Raw genomic sequence first — 24552 nt, 5'->3', positions numbered from 1 at the left:
ATGAAATTAGAAATCTTTAGAGCTGATATGTTTTACGAAATCTATTTAAATTTATTTTACGAAAGTAAAAATTATTAATTTTATTTTTAATAAAGTTTCTATATTTTCAATTGCTCCGTATGTTTATAGAAAATGTGAAAAGAAATAAACAACTTTTTGCAGCGCTGCATTAAAGGGAGGTCTAAGAAGGTTACAAACCAAGGCCCCACTTTCCTGGGAATTTTGTGGTAAGCCATCCCCTTATTATGTCAAATAGTATTGAATTAATTTTTTGTATTATTTCTTTACAATTAAGTGTTATTTAATTTTATTTGGAAATAATATCAATTTTTGAATTAAGTTTATCTTCCAACTTGGAAAGTTTGATAGCCCGAGGCCTCAGAAATCTTAATCCAATCCTGACTTTTTGTATACATTTTGTGTTTTATAGCATGAATATGATGTCTTACATAATTCATTCTATACTCTTTTATTATTTATAAATTCTACAAGTAATTCTTTTTTTAATCTTTTATTTATTTGAAGAAATCATTTGCAACATGTGGGGAAAATACAGTTTTCCATGAGAAATGCTGGCGACTAAAATTTGAATGGTGCAGTCCAGTGGAAAATATAAGACATTAGATAAGTACGTGAAGTATCCGAAAAGCCGATATTGAGGCGGCCATCTCCTCGTTTTAAGTCGCTCTTGGCTGACCCATGCGGATATTTTCCCCTTTCCCCCATTACTATCGTTGTATTACAACCTTTTTTATCGTCTCCTAAATCCACCAGGTCGCTGTCGAAGCTCTCCCATAGGATGGAACAATTATTGTAAACCAGAATTATATTTACGATTCTCAAAACCTCGATATTAATGAATACTATAAAATAGTTACATGATCTATATAATTTTTATATTATGAATCTGTTATCAAGGAGTTCAATCTTATTTGGTAGGTTTCTGAAAGTCTTACAGTCATTTATTAACAGGTTTTATAAATTAGGTTTGACCAAAAGGAGCTTACGTTGCACGCAAGTGTACACTGTAGTACATATAAGTATTGGTGTAATTAAGATTTTTTTCGGGGGTAGGCCCAGGTCTCTTAGAAATTAACAAATTTTTAAGTATCAGAATTTGATAATCTTAGAATAGTGAGGAGGCCTCTTTACATTTATGAGGAACCCAAGTCCACTCTACGCCAATGCATATGAGTTAATCAAAACGACAGCTTATCAATATTTTTTCATAAATGTGATGTGGAAATTGATAAGGGCTCCTCCCTTCCTGAGGATAGATTTAAAAAAGCCTTATCCGCGCAGGACTGTGTCTCTCTCTCTTTTTTACACGTCCGGTTGGGCCAATGGGGATGATAGGTCACACCCTCGGGAGGGTGCGAGCGGTTTAGCTAGCGCCGGCGCTTAGCCAACGGCTTATCCAGTAGGGACAAGGACGCGTTGCTTCTACCTGTTGATATTAAACCAACCCCTTCGACGAGATTTTGTAAATTCGATGTTCCGTAACAAATGCATGGTCACGCCCTGTACTCAGTTTTTATCGCATCAAGTTCACTTAATCCTATTAAATTCAAGACAGATTTTTATTAGTTATAGAATTACTAAGAAACAGAACTTAAATATCTGGTTTTCGAGCGAACGGCATCGAGCTACTGGTTATTCAAAGGTTTCTCCGTCGGTTTAATTACAACTCTGTATCGATTTTCCATTGTTGATTTTAAGTCGTAGTCAGTGGGTAATGTAGAGAGTTGTTATGATTAAAAGTCAATCGTGTTATATATTTTGTGGAATAAAAGGTTACAGCGGTTTTAAGAATAAAATAATATTTAACAACGAACTGAAAGGTAATTTGTGTAAATTGTTCACTTTTAATGGAATTGAAAAATTCTTGGTTTGTGGTTATTAATTTATTAGTGTGATGAAAAATGATCTTATGCTTATTTATATTAACTTAATTTGGTCTTTATTGCCACATTGACCTGAGATTGCATGATTAGAAGAATAAATAAACGTAGAAAATGAGAAAATAAATTATGAATAAGTAATATTTATTAAAAATACAAATATTATCTAATGAAACTTTCAACAATTTTTACATGGCAATCAAAGTTTGAATAAATATATAGGACTTGAACTACTCTTAACGAAAATCCTATTTACTCCAATGACACTCAACTGTACGATAATTGTACCTCCAAATGGACACGTACTTTAACACCGTAAAACCATCAAAATCATTCTCATAAAGATATTGTCTATCGAAGGAGGAACATTCATCGTATAAACTCGCTATTGAGGCCAGCTGTACTAAATAGCTCGAGTAACAGATATAATGCTTCCACTATCTGCAGAAGGTAGACTCCCGTTGTTGGACGTCTACCCATGTACGTCTCTCTCGCTCTGTATATATATTTTTAACGCCTTCATTTCCGGCCACGCTGGGATACCGGAAATAGCGGGACGATACCTCGCGGTGTTTCAGGTATTGATCAGTTCGAGGACTCGGTACCACCCACCCTTTGGAAGGTGGGGGTGCAGACTGGAAGCTTCGACCCCTGCACCTACCCCCTCCATTTTACCTTCACCGACGAGTATCGGCGTCGCTCGTGACGCCCCCATCCGCCTCCCATCCCTAACCCACCCCCTCATCCCCCTTACGACCCGGCTACCGAGCCATCGAAGACGAATCTTTAGATATCTCCGTCGTCTCCGCTCGAATCTTCGGGTTACGCTCCAGTAGGCTGTTCGGAAATAAAACGAGGACGAGTTTGCAATCGGTGTCGCTTGTACGCTTCTTCCGTCTTCCTTTAAGAAAACGTTCCAGGATTTGCCAGAGATATTTCGTTGGCTGCTTAATTAGATATTTGCTTTCTGCATATCAAATGATGATTTGGTAGCAGTAAAAGTATCATTTCATGACATAAAAGTATAGTGAAATGATACCTGGATAGTATTAGTTTGAAGGTTGAAGTTTAATGAAAATGATCATGCAAATGTTTTATCAATATTTGTAACACAAAACGGTTTGTTTTTAGTTATAACAAGTAATAGATTATGTGCAGTGAAATTATAGTCTGTTCCCAGAGGGGATCCTGACATGATTTCATGACATAAAAGTTTCACAAAAATGCACAAACCTTTCATTAATATTCTTAATAGAACATGAGTAATTATAACAATATATCAATAAATTCATATTTTGTTCCTTTATATGTAGCTCATTATCTCATAATTAACATAAGCAATTTGTCACAAACTTCTTACAGTTCTATAAATCAGTACTTCCTTTCATAAAATCACATAAAACGTTAATCTTTTTAGAAGAAACTTTCGTAAGTTACTTCATCATCATCACTTGTATTAGAAACGGAACGAGATGTTTGTTCGGAGGTTTATACAGTCGAGTTGTGAGATTTCAATGTAATTTTATTTTCCCTAAAGTTACCCCCGCCTAACAGTGGCCTAAGCTTGGTTATAAATAACAGCTTATCTTTTGTCGGCTTCAACGCCACCGCGATTCTGTACAAAGCCAAACTCTGTTCCTCCGGTCGACCCTTCTACCACCTTTTATGCCTTGTAAGGGGTCGCGTGAAAGAAGACGTCTTTCGGAACGTGCACCCGTAATTGCTGTGGCATGTATCTGAATTAAATCCAGTGGTTTGTCGCGGTCTTTCCGCATCGTTGAATATCCGTTGCAAGCACTGATCTACAATATAGTATTCTGAATCTCGCTTTATCAGACAATTCATTTGCTTTGGTTGAACATACACTGTTATACACAATTAAAATGTGAAATTCCAGTGGTGAATTGTGAATTTGTTTATTTGTGTAATACAGTTTCAGTACAGATATTTTGGTCCAAAAATGAGTTAATAATAATCTCAGAAATACTAAAGGATGCTTGTCGAGCCCACCAATTAAAAAACATTGAAAATTGTTTTTTCAGTCATCTAGAAAATTTTTAAAAATTATATATTTTCACTTATATTTTTAAGATTAGTTCTAAAGAAATTAATTCTGGTAAAAACCTTATCTAAAAAAAAATGGAATTAAAATTAGAATTAATTGGTCACATAGGAGGCTTCACCTTTCTAAAGTTAAATCTTCCTTTTTCTCTGCACTGATTTCTTTTTCTTTACTATTCCAGAAAATATTCTTTCTTTATCATTCCCTTGAGTATTGTACACAATATTCTCGTTTTCCACTATGTTGAAATAATTGCAGCTTGGTATAATAGTACTTTGTTTTATACCTTGATGGGAATCTGAAGATGAGATGAAATTATTAATTAAATTTTCAATTTTTTACGTTTTAATAACATAAGTGGTTTTTAATCTAACTTTTATGTGTTGGAAATTACGGGTGCCCAATACATAAGTATCTTTATCAATTTAGTAGTATGTTCTGATTATGATCAGACGTACGCCTGAAAGTAGATAACCTTACTGCGTATCTGTAGACAGAGTTGCTTAGTATTCCTGTACTACTTGTAGATTATACAGAATGTTAATTTTAAATTCAGCATTTAAACTATTTCCACTGCTATTAAAATTAAGAAAAAATGACATTCATAGGATACTTAACTCTCAGATTTGTTGAAATAGTGATAATGTGACTTTAATGATTTCCTAAGTTTGCAATTTTATTTTTCCACTATATAAAAGTCTTTTATTTAGAAATCTAAATGTTCAAGAGTTAATTACCATAATATATTAATATCAAATGCATAAAATTTTTCACATAAAATTCTTATTTCCACGTTATCCACTGCCTAACGTGTTATTGCCGTACAAGTAGCTCGCTTAAGTAGATAGATTTCCCGCTGATATTTGAATGGATGCCGGCTATTTGTGGTTCACTGCGTCCTTAACAAGATCAGAGACATTGAGGCGCGGAACCCCCGTGAGGATGAGGTGCAACGTACACTAGAAGACACCAATGTGTTCGAGTGTTCAGTTGCACGTACACGTTCACGGGGATACGTATTCTGTCCATGATACCGTGCACATCTGTTGATGCTCCCAAACTCGGGAGAAAGAGGAAGGTCGAGTAACGAGGACTCACGAAACCTCAGCATCCACGATGTTTCCAGAGCATTGTCTAATCTTTGTCCAGGTCTTCTCTTCGCTTTCAGACGATGAAAATTCGAAGATGTAACCCTGAAACACGCTCGTCTCCACGTGGATGACGATTAAAGGGGAGAAGAAGTGAATTAACGTTCAGCAGGGGTTGATTTTCTTAACGACACAAGTTCTCATTATTTCTTTCAATCTATTTTTCCTAGGCTTGGATTTTTATTAAGAAACAGCTGCGCTGTAATATTTCTGCAGGATGAGCATATTTCATAGTCCTATCTGAGAACGGTGTACATCCGAATATGCCTAAAGAGTCGAAAAGATTGCCTGGTCTAACGGCAGGCAACATGCCAATCTTTCTCGATGCTTTTTATTGCGACGATAAGCGGCTATCCTGTCTGTTCCTCACACCCCTAACAAGGAAACATCCGATGAAACGTTACGAATGTAATCTTTACTTCTGTGTCGCTCCTTAATGGACGTTTCCACTCCTCTACGCCATCTAACACGTACCGGCAACTAAGTGTAAATCTCTTCTAGATTTGACAGAAATGAAAATACCTCCTTCGAGATACCAGGGGAAAAAAGTGTACTTTTAAAAATAATTAAGGGGTTAATTCAAAAAATCTCTGAATTCTTACAATAATTTTATGTTTATTTTTTTTTAAATATGTTTAACAAATGTTTGTCAATTTTTAATACAAGTCACATGATGACATTTTATTTATTATAATCATCTTTAAAAGAATTTAAATTAAACATAGAAGTTAACATAATGAAATATTAATTTATTGAGTATTATAGTTTATCTTGGAAAGTATTTCGTTTAGTCTGATGCAAAATTGCATAAAATGCGTTTACATTATGCTTTATCACAACCAGTCAATCAGGACGTTTACCGATTAAGTTCATAGTGGCGCAAAACTTAAGTTACAGAGAAGCTCGACAGTTCTTCAAAAGTTGGAAACTTTGATCCACTTCTGCCTATAAACCTCCTTGCAGGAGCCTAACTTTTTCCCTAGATAAGGTAAACAACTTTGCCTGTCATTTAACGGAAACCGTGCTACTATGTATTAGTTTGCATCAATCTTCTTGGAACCTAAATTTTGCAAATGAAGCAATTACATCAACTTTAGGTATAACAGATTGATCTCTAAAGATATTGCATTAGAAATTTGATTAATATTTACCTCCTTATATATGAGACAACTTTTTGAAAATAAATATTTATATTAATGTTAACTATTTTTTGGTTTGAAATTTATCGAAAAAATACTTAAAACCCAGAGAATTTTAGTTAAATTGTAAACAAATTATTTGTTTTCAAAAAATATGGCTGTTATTGATTTAAACATTGACCATTTTTTTATTCAGTCACCCTAAAACAGAAAACACTTTTTAAGTTATACAGAAATTCTGTCTATGTACTGGTATATACCAGAATTCCATATAACAGTGGCGGAATGGCGCTATATTATTATTAGAGTCCCTTAAGTCTAAGAGCCTTAAATCTGCGATAAGTTATGGGTACCCCTTTCCCCGCACCACTGTGCCCCAACCACCCTACAACCAACTCCTCCGACCCACCACCTTCCACACCTTATACCATTTCTCTGTAATATCTTAGTCTACGACGGCGCCTCTTCGGCCTTTATCTCGCATACATTATACGCCCCTGAGCGGGCCGGTTATACTCGAACGGAACGGGCATGCAACTGAAGGGGGTCGAAGGGTAATTGAAAATAACTACCGCCTCCGAAATACGTCTAATCCTTTATATTTCAAACGAGATAAAAGGGATAGGATCATCTTGTGAGTTTTATCTGATATACCTTTACAGATAATATCAATGTTTTATATTTTATACTTAAATTAAAGTTGTTCAAGTTGTTTAATTTTACTTCTTTTTGACAGCATTAGGAAAAATTTTTAAATAAACAACGAATTATTATTTTTTGAAGGGAAATTTTATTTGTAAAGTGGACAAAGATATAACAAAATACTTGTTTAATTTCATTTTGAATTAATAATTTAAATTACCTTGAGAGTTAAAAAGAAATTCAGTTTAAATGGACTGGGTGGTTTTAATTCATATTAGCATAATAACGAAGTAAAATGGCTAAAAATGAAATGAACTTATAATTTTGTAAAATAAAATATTCTAAAGCATTTAAAACAGATTGGCAAGCAAAATTCCAAGAACTGTACGAAGGGTTCCAATCGTCCCCTTTGTCCTGTTGGTCAAGAGAGGGTTGAATCTGCTTGCAAGTCTGACATCCGAATCCTCTTTTTTCAGGCATCGGTAAGGACAGCATCCTTGTTCTCGCGAAGATAGAACGTGGGGAATGTATACGTGTAAGCCTGAAGGGTGGTTTATGTATCGCGGGGGCAAGATATCCGATGATTTAGCTACGATCTCGAGGCCGTTCCGTCGTGAGTACTCGCGCCGAGTGTCTTCTTATCTAACAGCTACCCGCAGTAACCGTGCTGTAATCTTTTATTAATTCGGCGACTTATAAAATTTATCGTGGCTTTTGTTTACCGTGGCGTCACGCCGTCTTAAATCTCCCCATTCGTTGCCCAGTCTTCTCTTCTTTTGCATTATCTCCTCGGTCGCGGCACACTTTCTGCAACGCTCACCCTTGGGGAATATCATTTTTGAATAGTAAACTATTTTATGCCTAACAAAATACGATAAGCTCTGGAAACTGATATTTTGTTTATGCAAATTATTAAAAAATTATGAATTTTGTTACAATTATATTAATGATGTAAAACAAAAAATTGAGGAATTGTGTTAAAAAATTAATTTGAAAGAAGTAGGAACAATTTTACATTGGAGGCAAATGAATAAATTACTAATAGTTAATCTATTTTTTAATTAATACGTTTGGAAAATATAAAATAATGGTGTAGGGATGTTACAATATAGATGTTAAGGATTTACTAGTTTCTGGACCCTCGTGATCTCAGAGATTTCTCTATTTACTTATTATTACTAGATAAAACATGTCGCAGACCGACGGACAAATATCTGGGACTGGTATTAATTGGCAAGCAGGACACTTTGATAGACAGTTCGGGGCTAACGGAAGACCGAAAGCTTCACTTTGATGTCGACAACACCGTCCATTTCATACTGGAAAGCCCAATTAATTATCTGCCGATGAAGAGGGCTGAACTTACACGTCCGACAGTTCCAAGACTGTCCTAAGTCATGTGCTTTCATATACGCGATTATCTACATTCTTATAAAACATATTTTTATTTATTTCACCTTTTACAGGTAAGATAAATTTTCTCCATATAAAATTAATTTTTCCAATTATTGTTAAAAAGTGTCAATTTTACAAAAAGAAAAAAAAGAAAAACTCTTTAATTTTCAAATTACACGTATTTGCATTTATTTCATTTTTTAATGATACTATGTAATATTAAATATATAAATTGTCTTTTTTAAGCAAACCATAAATGTTAAGTGATGCATAGAAAGACACATTTCACCCTTCTTAATCAAGATTTTTAGATTCACCTCTGATTACAAGTCCATATTTATCAATATTATATAAAGAATATAATTTTTAAGAAAAATAAATTTTAATAGCACATAGATTATTAAAAGAAAAATTCTGACGTTCATTTTCCAATCACTAAAAAGTTTTCATAATCTTACAGTCAAATCGAACGCCATTTGCTGACCAGAAAACTAAACGATGGGTTAAATCAACGGTATTAAACTGCAAAGACCAAGGACGTGGAAGATGATGAAGAAGAAGGAAGAGAAGTCGAGGAAGAATAGAAAGAAGGAAGGAGAAGATACAGAGGCGGCCGTTAGTGATCTATGGTAGGATTACCGGTGGCGGTATTTCTTCATAACCGTTTCTCCGGGTTGCTTCTCTTTTCTCTTCTTCGTCGTTTCCAGCAGGTTTGACTGGCCCTCTCTTGGTCGGTCTCGCGATCTACCGAAAGCGCCTTTCCTTCTTCGGCTCTGCCTATATCTCCCTACGACGGTACGTATACACCCCGCGCTCTATGCTCCGCTCAGCTCGCGGGGGGTTGTATCTTAATAACATTCATGAGCTGAGATATACTCGCCAGATTTATTGCTCCGACACCCGTGGATTCAGCGAAGCCCTGAAACCAACCACCTCCACCTCCACCTCCATTCTCCTCTTCGTTCTATACTACTGTTTCGTTTCTCTTCTCTTCTGGGGTTGGATTTTCTTACTCTTATATTTCTTTGATTGCAACAAGTAAATCTTCAATATAGATATAATTGTAGACTAATATCTTCTTTAATTATATAGGATGAATCACAACCTGTTTTTTATAAAACCTCAGCAACGTTGTATTGTTACAATATTTCGTTATTTTTATTGTTTATAATTTTAAGTGAAAGAATTTTCTATGCATTTTTATGAACATTCCAATAATAGTTAAATCATCTAATAGGAACAATTTTTAGATAATTGATAATTAGGTTAATTATAAAACGAAGACGATCCACTAGCTCTGTTATCTAAACGAAATCGCCTGGTTCCGCTTTTATTCGTTTATCAGTCGAGTCTCTCTTCTGAAACTACCCTAACAACTACCCCTTCCAAGATTTGGCTTCTTGGCAGAGGCCGTCGACGGGTCTATATTTCGATATTTATGGCTCTCTGTATATTACACGCGAGCTTCGAAGCTACCACTGTCGTTATATATTTGGCATTATACGTATACGGTTTTCGATTTACAGCCTATGTAAACGTTTCTCTTAGTCGCTTTCTTACCTTAGATCAGCTAAAATCTATGGTGAATCAACCATGAAAATTTGAATCATCTGAATATATAGGTGGTGTCAACCCCTTACTGTAAAATGCCTCCTTAGGATAATACAAATTGTTTTATTTATTTTATTTCTATTTTACTATTATTTTATTTTTATTTTCTTATTGTTGTGCATATGGACCATGGTATACCTGGGCCATTAAATGGTAAATCAAGGTGTTAGAATTATGCACCCCTCTATATACCTACATATATCCACATAAAGATGAATTTCCTTTTATAAATTCGAAAGGTCAACAAATACTTTTATGATTCAGTGTATAGTTTCCACAGAATGAACGTGGATTTATTGGTTAGTTACTGATTGGTCTGTGTGTTGCAAGAGTGCTCGTGCGTTTCTACGTTCGCTTACGTGAGTTTGTACGCGTGATCGTAGCCCTGTAGGAGTAGTATAAGCTTCTCCCGTGCTGCGCGAGGCAATACAGATTTATGTAAGTATTTAGCACAGGCTCTTTGCTTTATCGCGAGTCGCCCAGCCAAGACATCGTTGCCGTTCTACCCAACCCACCGGGTCTGACCATCCGAAAATTTTCAATTATTTTCTCCGTTCCTCCTTCCATCGATCCCCGGCTCCTCTCTCCTTTCTTGCGGTTCTGTCCCAGGGGGGATCAAGCTGCTCTTGACCGTCGATTATCTTGTCCGTTTGACTATTTAAGAAATATCTACAAACGGATGCTTAGCGATCAACTATGAAATTTGTTTATTATTTAATAACAAAAATTTTCTTTTTTAATTTTTGTTCTGAGATTTAATTGCAACGCGTTTAACACATTTATTGAAAAAACTGTGACCATGTTAAAATATTTCATTTCATTAGTAGGCTAGTATCAATTTCTCTTATTGTTGAATAAATATGGAGGAAAAGAAAAATTGTCTTTATCCAACTGTAGGGAAAATATGCTCACGATATTTTGATCCTTCTGTGGCTTGTTCGTGATTACGTTGTTGGTTTCGGTCTTCCTGGCAAGGATACGTGTATCGGATCAAGAGGACACGCTCGTAAAGCAGCAGAGGAAAGATTCTGTTTGGCCAATCATAAAAGGGCTAAAAGCCATTGGTATCGTATCAACAACCCCTCTGCTGAATCCTGATCTTCTAGTAGAGTGGAACCTAAGCTGTATGGAATTCTCGTTGATCCTTTATAAAAGAAGAACTAATTAGCCTTCTTAAATTTACTGAAAACATAATGAGTGCTGATTCCTTTTTTTATACTATATCGTTAAATTTTGTTAATAATATGAGAAATAATTTTATTTATTGATATAACATTTTTTTATTTTTATTTCAAAATAGAATTTTATTAATTTGTGAATTGCAATTACTAATTGTTATATTATCTAGAAATCTAAACTTAGAAACACATTCTTAAATCTTGAAGAAGATCTATTACACCTGGATAAGTCAATTAAAATTTTATTTCGTTTGTGATACAAGGTATTGACCAGTTATTCATCTCTAAAGGGAGGAGGAAGAGAGGCGATAGGTACATAGACAGGTGAGCGGGTGGAGAGAAAAGAGAGGAGGTGTAAGGAGTAGGATGTTGGTGTTCGGTCGATCTTAATACTGTCTTAAGCCTACCAGAGCGCAACATAAATTATGTATCGTCCGGGCGTAAGATGCCTCCGAGATCCCAGGAGCACCTGGTATTCCTACTTCGGCTCATGGTTTCTCCAAGACTTCCTCCGCCTCCTTCTTTAGCCCTCCTTCTCCATAGCAGTTTATACGTTCCTACAGTACCACCCCCTTCCGCGGCGTCCCTAAATTTTCTCCAAGTCTATAAGGGTTAAGGAATTAACCGTGGCTGCTTGGCTGGACTGTTGCGGGCCTACAGGGTTCTGATATGACTCGGTGCAAGGGTGCTTCCACGAACTTAATAGCCTGTGTGAGGGGCAAGTGAAACGTTGAACCAGGCCGGGGGAGGGAGAGAAAGGGAGGCCAGTAAGATCTCCGCCGAAAGCCATTACAAGGATTTCTTTTATTTACGATCGCGAAAAGAGCTTCTTTGCCGGCCGAGCTAAGTGGTATGATCTTCTCTCCTCGTAACTCTACTTCTACGATAGATCTTGGCCAATGGCCGACTAAGCGGCCACTTTTAGAGGCTTAATACTCTGTCCAATCGTGTAATATTCGACTATAGATCAATTAAGAGGAGGTATTACCTTACTTAAGCTTAGTCTATATCTATACACAATTGTCCGAGCACAAACAACATATCGCAAGGAACTGAAAATTTGTACTTAAATGATAGCCACACTTGTTTGTTTCTATTAAATATTTAGGTACATGTCTCTGATGTAAAATACAGTAGGCAATGGTTATTCATTAATGGTTGCATGTAAATTCATAAATTAAAACATATTTGGTATATTGAATTAAATTTAAAGGAAATTGGAATGAAAATTAATTTAATAATACTTATTGCAATTGAATTTTATTTTTTTAAGTCACCTTTGTTAAAATCAGAACCGGATTAAAGTTTCTGGGACTCGAACCTTCTTGGTTGATCAACTTAGGTAAAAAATTCAAATTTATCCTGATTAAAATTAAATAACACTTAATTTTAAAGAAAAGAAGCAGAAGTGAACAAAAATTTCATTCAGTATTTTTGACATAATAAGTGGAAGGCTTAGAACAGGGTTCCCTGGAAAATGAGGTCCAGAGTTATACCCCCCTTAGACCTCCCCTTGATTCGGCCCTGGTCAAAACGTATATTATTTTTTGCCAAGATAAGAAAAATTCTATATATATCAATTCTGTCAAAAGAGCATCACGAATGCATAAACATAAATGCATAAACATCCACAATTTACTCATAACTTTCCGATTTTATCAGCAGATATATTACACATACTTATTTATAATTCAACCACAAATGTTATACACACGTCAGAAAAATGTCTTCCATCCGCAAAAGTTTCTAAGAAATCTGTGCTGTTTCCGTAACTCCTGGTCAAGGCGTGGAGCGAGTGGCGATAAATTAATGGGATTAATTATCCGACCCTCGGATTAAATGGAGTCGAGGATACAGCCTACCATTCTCGGTGATCTTCCTTCCACGGCTCATTACTTTCAATCGTTGCTCTTCAACCTTTCCCCGTAGCTCGTAATTTTTACCATAGCCACTGATGAGGTTGGGGTGCGATTAAAGAATAAGGAAGAGGAGAGGAGGAGGGTCAGACTTCGTTTATACGACTTCATCGAGCCAAAAAGAGAACCGTAAGATAGGGGATAACCAGCTGAGAGAGAAAGAGTATAGCGTGGCCGACCTTACCATCCCTTAAGGATTATAAGACCAATCCTGCGGCTAATTTGCGAGCTCTCGAATTCTCCCTTTAGTATTCTGTGACTTCGTCTTAACCGCCCTTTCAGCCGTTTCATCGTTGTTCTTTTTGTCTTTCCGCTTTTACGCGCTGCATCTGAGATACGATCGAGTTAGTTGAAGTTGAATTGAATGATGGGTACTGGGTCAATTTAAAAAAAAATGTTGGTAATGCAATTTAAATAAGGCTAAAATCGAATTTAAATAAATTTACATAAATAAATTTTCTTAGAATTATTTATCAAAAATTTTAATTACACCATATCGAAAGAGTTAATGGCTAGAGGGGTGCGGGTACCCGTAAAGTCAGGTCGCATCGAAAAAATTCAGGCGGGTTCGGGTAGCCTGATATATCCGGACTCGACCGGAAGAAGTCCCCTCACAAGAAGAGCTCTCACAAATTTTTCCGAGCATCTCCTATTTTTTTTCGAATCCATTAAAATTTTTCCGAGGTCGTAACTTCGGGTACGCGCTCACCCCTATTATATGTCTTCTATCGTTACTGATCGTGAGTATTGCCCAACGTCCTGCCCAAGGGCAACTAACAATAAAACCTCGGTCCATCTCTGTTCTAAACCGTTACGTTTCCACGGAACTTCTTACACTCTTGCATGGTTAGATAACAATATTAGGACGCTTTTATTGCTTGTACTGATCGCATCCAACGATCTAGTCATCCCGGACAGCATGATGTATAACGAAACGTCCGGCAGCTGCATGGAAACAGAATAGTTAGGCATATCCTAACCGCGGCTGATAGGAGAACATCGTGGCTCTCCTCCGTTTTCTCTTTCTCTCGGCCTCCTCTGTCTTGTTCACCGTTATTATTCAGGAACTTTGCTGACAGCTCTCCGGATAGGAAGATAAGAACGTCCTCTGAATGCCGAAGCGTGCACAATGCTCCTTTGGAACGACATATACCCACGTCTCGCGGTTACTTTCCTCGTGTACATACATGTACGTACGTACAATCGTCACTCGGAGGCTACAGTTTACTACGTAATGAGTAGACCCACACTCTAGAACCCTAAATTCTGTTTGTTTAGGTAGATCTGTTCGTTCGGTCTATATCGATTAACCGTTTGATTATAGAGGAAACAAAAAGTTACGGGTTTAATCGATAAAGGTCCTTTCGGAAAGGTAATGGTACGGTATAAATGGATCTTAACATTTCGACGACTAACGCCATGTATTTGTAATTTTGATAATTAAATTTTTACTTTCATTGTATTTACCAAAATTTTATAAGCTTTAAGTAAATTTTATATTTACCTGATTCTATGTAGCAACCTGATTTTAGGTTGCAATTATAATTTAAAAATTAGTAATTTTGGAGCATACATTAGTTTTTTTAGTAATTGGTTCATCCACTGTTTGCTTCAGCGAAGAACCATTTACTTAGTTTTAAGAATAATAATAAAATGTATACGTAGCTATTCTTCTCAAGCTTTAAGCTTTAAATTCATGCACTAGAAGTCTATGTTTTGAAATTGGAAATTCTTGTTATCCATTTGAGAAGTATAATGTAAATTATTGAATTACTATAATGTTGAATGTTGAAATACGATGAAAAGGGGATAGACCTTCGGTGGAGGTGACGTTTCTCATAACGATTTACTATCGAGGGTGTGGTCTAAATTGTTCCCATGCTGGCTGACAAATTAAGATCAGATAGAGGGATGATCCTCAGAGCTGCTGACTTTTAGATTTTCGTAAGGCATCGGACTGCTACCCCACCGACTTCTTACGTTTCCCTCTTCTTTCCATACTCTTCGACCCCAATTTTCTTATCCGTCAGACTAACTTGATATTCCTAATTCTATTTTAAAATCAAACTTTCTTTAAATATAGCCCGTATCATTCTGTGATTCACAGTTATAATTGCAACGATTATAGTATTATCTTACAGTGTAACACGAATTTTGTATATTTACAGAAACAACTAATTACGTATCTTTAACTTTACTTGGATTTTAGAATATTTGTTCTATTATCGATACACGTTTGAATTAAAGTAAATTTGTCAAATAATTAAATTTGGCATTCCATCAATTTTAATGATGTCTTCAATTATATTTCTGATATCTCTTTAAGAGAGAAGTAAAGCTAAAGTCTGTCAATTCCTTATTTCAAAGCATCAAAATCCGATTAGTGGAAGACAGAATTATTATTTACAAAATGCAACACAGTGCTATTAAATAATTTACATCACTGTTACAAATGAAGCAATACCAATTAAGATATAATGCCATTTTTTTACCAACAGACGATACAATACCTTTTAAAATACTCAAATGTTTAATTTTAGAAACATGACAAAATACTGTTGGTATCTTTATAAGCAGTCAAAGAGTTAGAATAGAATGAATAATAAGTTTCAAAGTCTCGAGATGCTTATTTGAGACGCTTCATCTGGTATTAACAAAAGAGTCCCAATTTTCCGAGAAACCACCCTAAATCCTTGCCACCCCCTTAGCGACGTCTCGACTTTACTCCAGTCAAGAGGCGAATCACAATAACGATAACGAAAGGGATAAATGTTTGAGTTTGTAACTATATAGTCTGGGATAAGAAGAGGCTGTTGCGGTGAACTCGAAATTCGATGTTTTGTGAATGAACAAGCGCCGACCTACCTGGATCTTTGCAAGACAATTTTAATTGGACAAATCCGCCTATCCTCATTAAATCCAGCCCGACTTCGCTACGATCTCTCCAACATCGTCCTATCCGTATATCTCATAGACGACGAGAACAACCCCCTTTCCTTATCCTTATGCGATTTTCTCTACTGAAATTGAATAAAGAATTGTACATCTTGCAGTAAAGTCTGTACCCATAGAAAAACCAAATAATCTAACTATAAATATGAGGCCATTTTCAAAAATTTGTACCATTTCTAAAGAATTTTAGAACTTTATAATACAAAATTTATGAATTTAAAAGTGGGGTAGTTATATTATATTACTGTGAACGTTATTCATTTTTATTGTGACACCTTTTTTTATTTAACTTAATTTTTTTAACACTACTAGACTCCACAGGGCAAAAATTAATTTCTTAGTGAAATAGTACATGTGTAATTAATTTGTAAATTTGTAAATTGACAAGTACTGTCATCTTATCATTTAAAGGACAGATATGCCCATCACCTTCTGATGAAGATTGTAACTATTGTAATGGTTGAGTTAGGGTTGACTCGAAAACAACACATTGGTCTTATCTTAGGGTGAGATTTCGACTCGCCGTGTATTTACTTGGAGACAATATCATGTAGTACTTCCATTGCCATGTAGATATTGAATATGTCACTGAAATTTCATGTTTGTTCATGAAATGAATTCTATTCTAAGTGAAACTATAGATGACTTTTACCATGAGAAAGTTCAACAAGAATCAAATGATCTTTAGAGTTTGGAAAATATTTGGCATAATTTCTCATCCTTCAGAACATATTATTCTTCCGTTTTTCATTTTTAAAAATTACTTTAGGAATTTTATATGATTTTATCAAAGTTCCAATAACGTTTTTGAATAATAATAATTTTCAATAATATTAATTTAAAATAGTTAATGTTATAGGTTAATGTTGGATCATTTTTGGTCAATAAATTAATGTTTAATAATTGTTTCAGTCGTGAAAGTAAAAGTATACCTATAAGAAAAAAAATTAAAGATATTGAGGAAGGAGAATAACGATACCAAGAATTATGACGTACAGTTTTTATTCGATAGCATTTTCATATGTACACTCATCAAGGGTCAATAATAATTATATTAATCGTTACGCGTTAATTACAACAAAAGTGCGACCCGCGAGCGTGGTCGCAAAGTCAACGAGATTAATGAATAACAGGTTGATTAACGATGTTTCATTCTTCTTCATCTTTATCTCTTCATCCTGCAGTACATAGTTGTTAATTGCCTTCGAAAGGCTCCTTGATTGTTCCTACTTTACGTTACATGAGGGAACGAGTTAATCTGCATGATATGGATGTGGTTGAGGTGCTTCACCCTCGAACAGCGCCATTTTCAGACGTTTGCATTTGGCCCGACGATTTTTGAACCAAAATTGTACATTCTTCGGTTCTAGCCGTGGGAACTTCTGTCGATACGGCATCCGGTTCAGTTCCTCCGTATATTTTAATATCAACTGTGAATGAAACAAATTAAATTTCCTAAAGTAACTAATCAGACTAAAATAAAATATAACGCAACAAGAAAAAGAATTTTATGAATTTTTTACAAATTCTTATTAACCATTGTTCGAATTAAGAGAGTCGAGTAGCCACCCAAATTTTAAACTAAAAATTTAAGAAATGAAAAAATTAATTTAGACACTTTCACATGACACTCATTTTAGATATGATAAAGAACATAAAATTGGAAGAATCATAGTTTCCACGAAATGTACGGTTATCAAAGTGTTAAATTAAACTTACCGCATGACTGGGATGAGTATTATGAGTAAACCAAGCTTCCAATCTTGGCACTTCCGTCACGGGATCGATAAACGTCCGGTTTCTTTTCCTCCGTTCATCCAACATACTGGTGGAACAACCAGCTGGTCCACGTTGCGGTAGATAAGGTGACATGTACATAATTCCATGACCGAACATTGGACTAGGTACCAATGAAAATCCAGGGGGTAAGGGACCTGTTGGCCTCGTTTCCTCGTCTTCGGAACCAGAGGATACTCTGGCGTCCTCTTGCTTCACGGAAGCTGGTGTCGAAGGTGGTGGTGGTTGTTGATCTTCCGGTCTGGTCGTCAGGGATAACGGTCCAACAGGTGGACTTCCGGGGGGACAGGGGGAGGGTGAAGTTGACTGAAACATATATCCGTAACGATAATTATATTTTGATTATTAGGTCAGGTTAGCATAGCGGTTCTGGGGTAGTTCAAGTTAGTATTTAGAATAGTATAAGTTCAAAATTAGTTATTTTCAAATAATAATATTGGAATTTAATGTAAAATGCATAGAGCGACACCTTGGAACTAACAATAGTACAAAAGGGGGAGATTAAGGCCCTGCAGTAGTACCCTACAGGGAGAGATTGTGACCCTTCAGAGTTTATGAAATTTTGCATATTAACCTGTATTGAATACTTTTAGAATACTCTATTGACTATCAATATATGATACAAATGTGTGAATAAAATATGAAGTAAATGAAAGCAAAAAATTGTATGAATCTACCCCTCGGATGGGGTAGCACCGTATATTCAATGGGGCAGCTTTGGGGATGAAAATGTTAAATGTTATTAAAGTATTAAAATGTTAAAATAAGAACATTGTAATAAGAACAATACTTTATACAAAACGGACCTTAGAAGGGTATATGTATTTAAAATTAATTTAACTGATTAATTACACTGATTAATTTTAATATATTTAATATATCTTTTTTTACAATTAACTGTTGATATTGAGGATCTTTTTACATCCAACGAAACAGTTTTCAAAAATTTTCCTCATCGTATAAACATACCTGATTTCTAGAATCCTCTTCTTCATCGGTACAGTCTTCGCTGACAATACTGGCGCCCCTTGGACTGAGCCCAGGAGGGCTGTAACCATTGACACCCCTGTTTTCAGCTCTCTTTTGAGCAGCTCTAGCATTCTTGAACCAGTAGACAACGTTATTTACGTCCAATGGCTTCCTGCCTCGTCGAGACTCTAAGGCATTCAATTCCGAGACGTAGTGTTGAATCTGTTGACGTGACGGGTGTTGATTCTCACCGAACCATCGTTGAAGACGTGGTAATTCCAGTTCAGGATCAAAACTTGTTCTCATCCTGGTTTTATGCGAGTATTGAAGTAGAGCAGGATGAGGGGGACCAATTGTACCAGCAGCGGTGCTGATGGTACCACCACCATCCGGTTGAGGGCTCTGCGTGTGATGATGATGATGGTTCGACGACGGTACAATTGGATTTAAGCCTAAACCCAACTGTTGTTGTTGCAACCACGACTCGAAGTTTCGTTTCGTTTCTTCAGACAAATCATTACCACCTCTACATAGAGATAATAGTGTCATCTGTAAAGCAAACAACACGGTTTGTTTAAATATCAAGAAAAATGATATTTTATCTTAATTGAATCTTTCTAAGTGGTAGGTGGCTGTTAATTTATTATAATTTTAATTTGATGGCTTAGATATTGAACTTCGTTATTGTTTAATTGATAGTATATATGAAGATTGATTTTTTATATCATTTCTGTTAGAATAATCTGTGTCAACACTTTTAATTCTTTTCAATAATTTAGCTAACCATTCTCACAATTACACAATTTTAGTTCCAGTGTCTATTACCTAGACTAAGGAAAAAACAGTATGCATCTGTTAAAAATTAAAAATAATTTTTAACCGTATGGTAACATTATCTTCAATAGCAATCAGTAAAAATGACGAAAATCATGAAGATCAGAGTATATACTCTTATGGATTGCTATACCTACATGTGCTATTGTCACAATGATATTAAGAAGACAGATTATGGAAAAGTTTAGACTCGTAGGAAGTAGTACGAGGTTTGAAAAACGCTTGCGTTATCTGGACAATGATTTATAAGAATAAATATCTCCAGGAGGATCAAGGTGCTCGACGCCAGTTTAATAACGCGGTAATCCGTCGCGTATCCACGGCACCTTGGTGGTGCCAGATACGACGCAGAACAATTATTATTATCCACGAGCCTGTCAACCCGTTGGAATTTCTCATCTGACGAATTTTACAACCCAGCACTTAATCACTCAGGTAGTCAGCCGAGACGCGGAGCGGTTGACAGGGAACGAGATTTCAGAAATCGGTTGATAAACATGTAAATACATCGTCGAAATGAGAAGAAAAGGAAACGGGCCATCCAGTTTATCTGACAACATTGTGCCGTAATTCGAGGCCTGATTTACGCCTATTTATTATTACCAGATGACGCAGTAGCATCAGCTGATCATCCGCTGTAAATCAATCGTCGCTGCGAGAGCTGATCAAATATTTTCAAATGAATTCATACGTTTAAATACGTGGAGACTTTTCCGTAATGCAGGAGCTCTTAATTGGGTAGGAACATGAAATACAGGAATCGAAATCACTGGAAAAATTAATCAATCTCAATATTTAATTATTTCGTAAAGAAATATTCTGTTTGTGTTAAATGTACTGATTTTTTTATCAAAGGAACTGGAAGAATATGTTCGTCCAATGAAATATTAGATTCTTTCTTTTTTTAAATATATCACAGAAATTGAATGATATGAATTTAATGAGAATTTGATTGGTGCACATAGGTTAAAAATATTGCTATAGTATAATTTCAATATACCGAAAATTTAATGACAATTTCAAAAAAAGAAAGAAACGACAGAGTTAAATTTCAACATATGGAAAAATAATTTGTACTGAATTTTTAGTTATTGTACTAATTGGGAGGATCAAAATATTTATAGGACTCATTATAAGTAGTCATTCAATTATGAGTCAAAGAAGGCAATTACAACCACGACAGTGTAAAATCATGCAAATTTTCTCGAAAGTTCGTAAATCGGCCTGGTTGAGAAGGTAGATAGAGTCTTGGGCCGAATGATCGGCAGATTAAGTCGCAGGAGCGCACAAGCTGTTGGTTCTCCATCACAACCGTTCGCCATTAGCCGACGGGCCGAAACTCGAGTAGGAAACGTCTGTCAGAGAAAATTGGTAATCATAGACCACCGCGAGCGGCATTAAAGTTCGGGGTTGGGCGAATATAGCAGGATCTTCAAAGAGAGTGCACTTAGATAATGCCCGCCCGAAGGGGGTGGAACACCCACCCCCTTCACCCTTCTCCTTCTTCCGATATCGAGGGGGCTTTTGATGAAGGCTGCGAATTTGGCTGAGTAAAGAGTAATCCTATCACACGCTATGAGATCTTCCTTGCCCTTCCAGGCAGCTTGATACGACATGTTACTTCAACATCCGGAAAAATCAAGTTGAGTAGATCCGGTTTAAGGAGATACCACCAGTGTTACCAAATTGGGTGATTTTTTTACTGAAATTTAGAGGAGATTTTTGAAGAAATTGCAAGTTGCGAATTGGAAAATTTATAACAGCTACAGTGAGGTGCAAAAATATTCGTGCATAGTAACTTTTGAAAAATTAATCAAAACTTAAAATTAGATTTGATGGTGCATGAATTAGTAATAACAGATATACATGCAAATAGCTTCCTTAATTATTAACACTATTATTTTAACTACCCGAAGAAAGTCCTTTAATCTTGAAAAAGAGGATTGCAAATGACATCGCGGTAACTCGTAACCGAGAAAACATTTATTTAAGGTGAAGATCAACGAATCGCAACCAAGACTCTACCAGAGATTACCGCTGCTTCTTAAAGGAAGAACAAGGACATTAGCTGGAGGACTTGTTAATGAGATTAGGTGTCCCAACGACAAACACTTTCTGGTTGGATTTACATTTTACGTACTTATAAGTGGAGTCTTACACCGAGGCTCTTTTGCAATACTTAATCCTGAATCATTCTTAAACTCTATAATCTTAACGTACTTAGTCGATCTGAGTCTTTGTTTGAAACATAGGATCTCCTGTTTATTGCTTGTATATTGCAGAATTAACTTGTGATTTCATAAACTGATGATTTCTGTTTGTACACTGGCTTCTCTAGCCAGCTTTGTATAAGAAAATTATTACAAGTTTCTAAATATAGTCTTTCTAAAATGGAGAAACATTTATCGAAAAAGGTGATAGGTTCTTTTTTTAAATTTGGTCCTTCTAAGTAAATATACCCCCTTAAAACTTAAACTATGATATGTAATTGTAATATTCAATTATTATAAAATTGAAAATATAACTTAAAATATTATGAATGATTTATCTGAACTAGGCTTTAGATAAAAAATAGGAAAAACATTTAGGAAAAAAAAGTTACCTCGTCTAGAGGGCAACCAGCTGACACGAGAAGCGCGTGGCTGTGCAACAATAGCAGTCTTAACAATTTATTTCTAACTTCAGCCGCTGGACTTGGCGGTGGTGGTCTCGATCTGTACACTTGAATCTTTAAAGTCGCGACCGACGTCAGTTCAGCTAAAATATCACCCACTGTTAAAAGAGGACCATCCGCGACTTTCTCCATTGGCAGTGGTTTCCAGTTTCTTATCACGATGCTTCCCCTAGCACCAGGTATCAAATCACTGGAATATCCAAGACGTATCAACGCCTCTCCTACTAAATCCTATAAAAGTAAACGAATGATTTCCTTAAGAAAAATCTAATTGCAAGCTATGATTTTTTATTCATTTATTGTTTCTTTGATTCAGCTATCAACTCTCTATGCACCCTTTTAATTTTATGATAACGTTTTCACTTTCATTTCATTTGTTCTTTATATTCAAAATTCATTTTTCAATTTTTAATATTTTTAATGGAAAAATCATTATAAGCAATTATTAATATTTTTTTGAAAATGTTCTCAAATCTTAAATAAAATTTACCTTATAATTAATACAATATTATAAATACTTCTATAATCTCGAATTTACAAAATCTAAATCATAGAGGGTTAATAATGAGGTTAATAATGTATATATTTTCTCCTCCTAATTTAATTAATTTTAGCAAAGTGTGTAAACAGATTAATTTTGATTGAAAGAAATATGATTTTAGTTCGAAATAATGTACACTTACTTGAAAAGGCATGGCTACTGGGATGATAACGTAAGAATCCGTTTCTACCTGAGGCCTCCGCCAATTCTCGCGGGAATTGCTAACATGACTTTCGACGATATTGTGAATCGTCTCGACTACACAATGCACTGGGAGATTCTTTCCTGAAACAAAAGTTATACAAATTATTTTTCTATTTCATTTCTTTTTTTCATTAATAATTTTTAATATTTTTTTCAGCTCAGGCATTTAATATCGCATGTTTTTATGAAAGCAATTGCTTAACAAAACTTATGAAAAAAACAAAATAATGGATTTTTTATTCAGAGTAATTAATTTTCCATTTAATGAATTAAGAATCATTTTATTAAACTGTTGCTTAAATCATGATTGAAAAACAGACTCTTTATCAATGATAGAAAGGTTTAATATAAGTATAACTTCTTGTTAGATGGTTTCTCGGCGAAACTTAATGGCTGAAAACGGAGAACAAAGCTACTTGAACAATCAAGCTAGTTCCGGCTTTATACATTCGAACTGACAATGCACGCTTTCACATTTCAGGATTCGAATTCGAGGGTCCAGATGATTCGTGAAGCTGAAGATCGCCAAGAGAAGTCTAACTCCCGTGCTAAGCATATGCAGATCCACTCGTCTATCCCGAGACAATAAGAGCTGGGCGATGGCACAATAGCTGCGATCCTTGTGTAACCCTGACTTAAGTCCCAGAGTCTATCCCACTTCAGGTCATAATCCCAGACTTCTGCGAAACCGAGGAAATGGAGAACGGTAGGAAACAGGGAAAAGAAGAAGACGGAGGGAAAAGTTCGTTTCGATGAGTTCGAGTTCGAAGAACAACCTAAGTACTTATTAGCCAAAATCAGGGAAAGAAAAGGAGACCACATTGAACGATTCAGAAAAGGTAAGACAAAATGGAATATCTCTAATATTTTTTAAAAATATTTTTTATATTAAATTGTCAGAATTTAGCTCAAAGGGTTGTTCCTAAAAAAAATTACCCCCTGATTTATTTTTCATTTTAATGAAGAAATTTGAAATTACATATAATAAATATTTCATTTAGTTTGAAATGGTTATCTATGCAATATTAAATGTTATCTTTTATATTAATCGACTTAGATATTCAATTATAAATTGATAGACGACGTTATCGGTGATGTAAGGTGCTAAGTCTCCCTGAGATGACCAACAAAGGATTTACTACCGGTAGCATGATATTAGGTATTAATGCCCTAAACTTCCATCTAATACGCTGGACACCATAGGGTTTGCCCTCAGATTGCATAAGACAGGTCGTACCTAGGAAGACCTGGAGGCTGACCAGTGACCACCTTAATCCAGGGACGTACAGTTTTCATTAAGGTGCCTGGTCCTAGCATCGTGTCTGTGCGGGGATCAGCTGGTTTAAGGTAGGCTTCTACTCCACAGATTTGGCCACGAAAGACCGTATTATGTGGTATGTTTATTAGCTACCTCCCTTTAAGGTCAAAGATTCATTCTTCAGTCTACACTATTTCTTTGATATTTATTTTATTAATTCTGAATGCTTAGAAATACTGACACATTGATTGTCGTATTGAAGCTGTTAAAAATATCATTAGAAAATATTTTTATTTTTAATGAATTTTATTCATTATTTACATAATATTTT

At 35.4% G+C, this 24552-nt stretch overlaps 1 protein-coding gene across 2 annotated transcripts in view; it reads right to left on the bottom strand.

The window, feature by feature from the left end:
* Positions 1-16929: 16929 nt before the first annotated feature.
* LOC114878895 (homeobox protein dve-1) overlaps positions 16930-24552 on the bottom strand; it is a 40239-nt gene continuing 32616 nt past the window's right edge. Inside the window, exons 3-8 of one of the 2 annotated variants that reach the window (XM_029193170.2) lie at positions 22902-23044; positions 22147-22449; positions 18962-19259; positions 18711-18898; positions 17664-18047; positions 16930-17374 (exon numbers count right to left, since the gene is read on the bottom strand). In XM_029193170.2, the coding sequence (XP_029049003.1) occupies positions 17198-17374; positions 17664-18047; positions 18711-18898; positions 18962-19259; positions 22147-22449; positions 22902-23044 (1493 nt within the window). In that variant the 3' untranslated portion in view covers positions 16930-17197. Of the gene's footprint in view, positions 17375-17663; positions 18048-18710; positions 19260-22146; positions 22450-22901; positions 23045-24552 lie in introns of both variants that reach the window. The other variant, XM_029193169.2, reaches the window with a different exon arrangement.

The sequence above is a fragment of the Osmia bicornis genome, chromosome 6 (genome assembly GCF_907164935.1).
Source record: "Osmia bicornis bicornis chromosome 6, iOsmBic2.1, whole genome shotgun sequence".
In the NCBI taxonomy this organism is placed as follows: Eukaryota; Metazoa; Arthropoda; class Insecta; order Hymenoptera; family Megachilidae; genus Osmia; species Osmia bicornis.
Note: the sequence above shows the minus strand (reverse complement) of the source record. Positions and strands in the feature narration are given on the sequence as shown.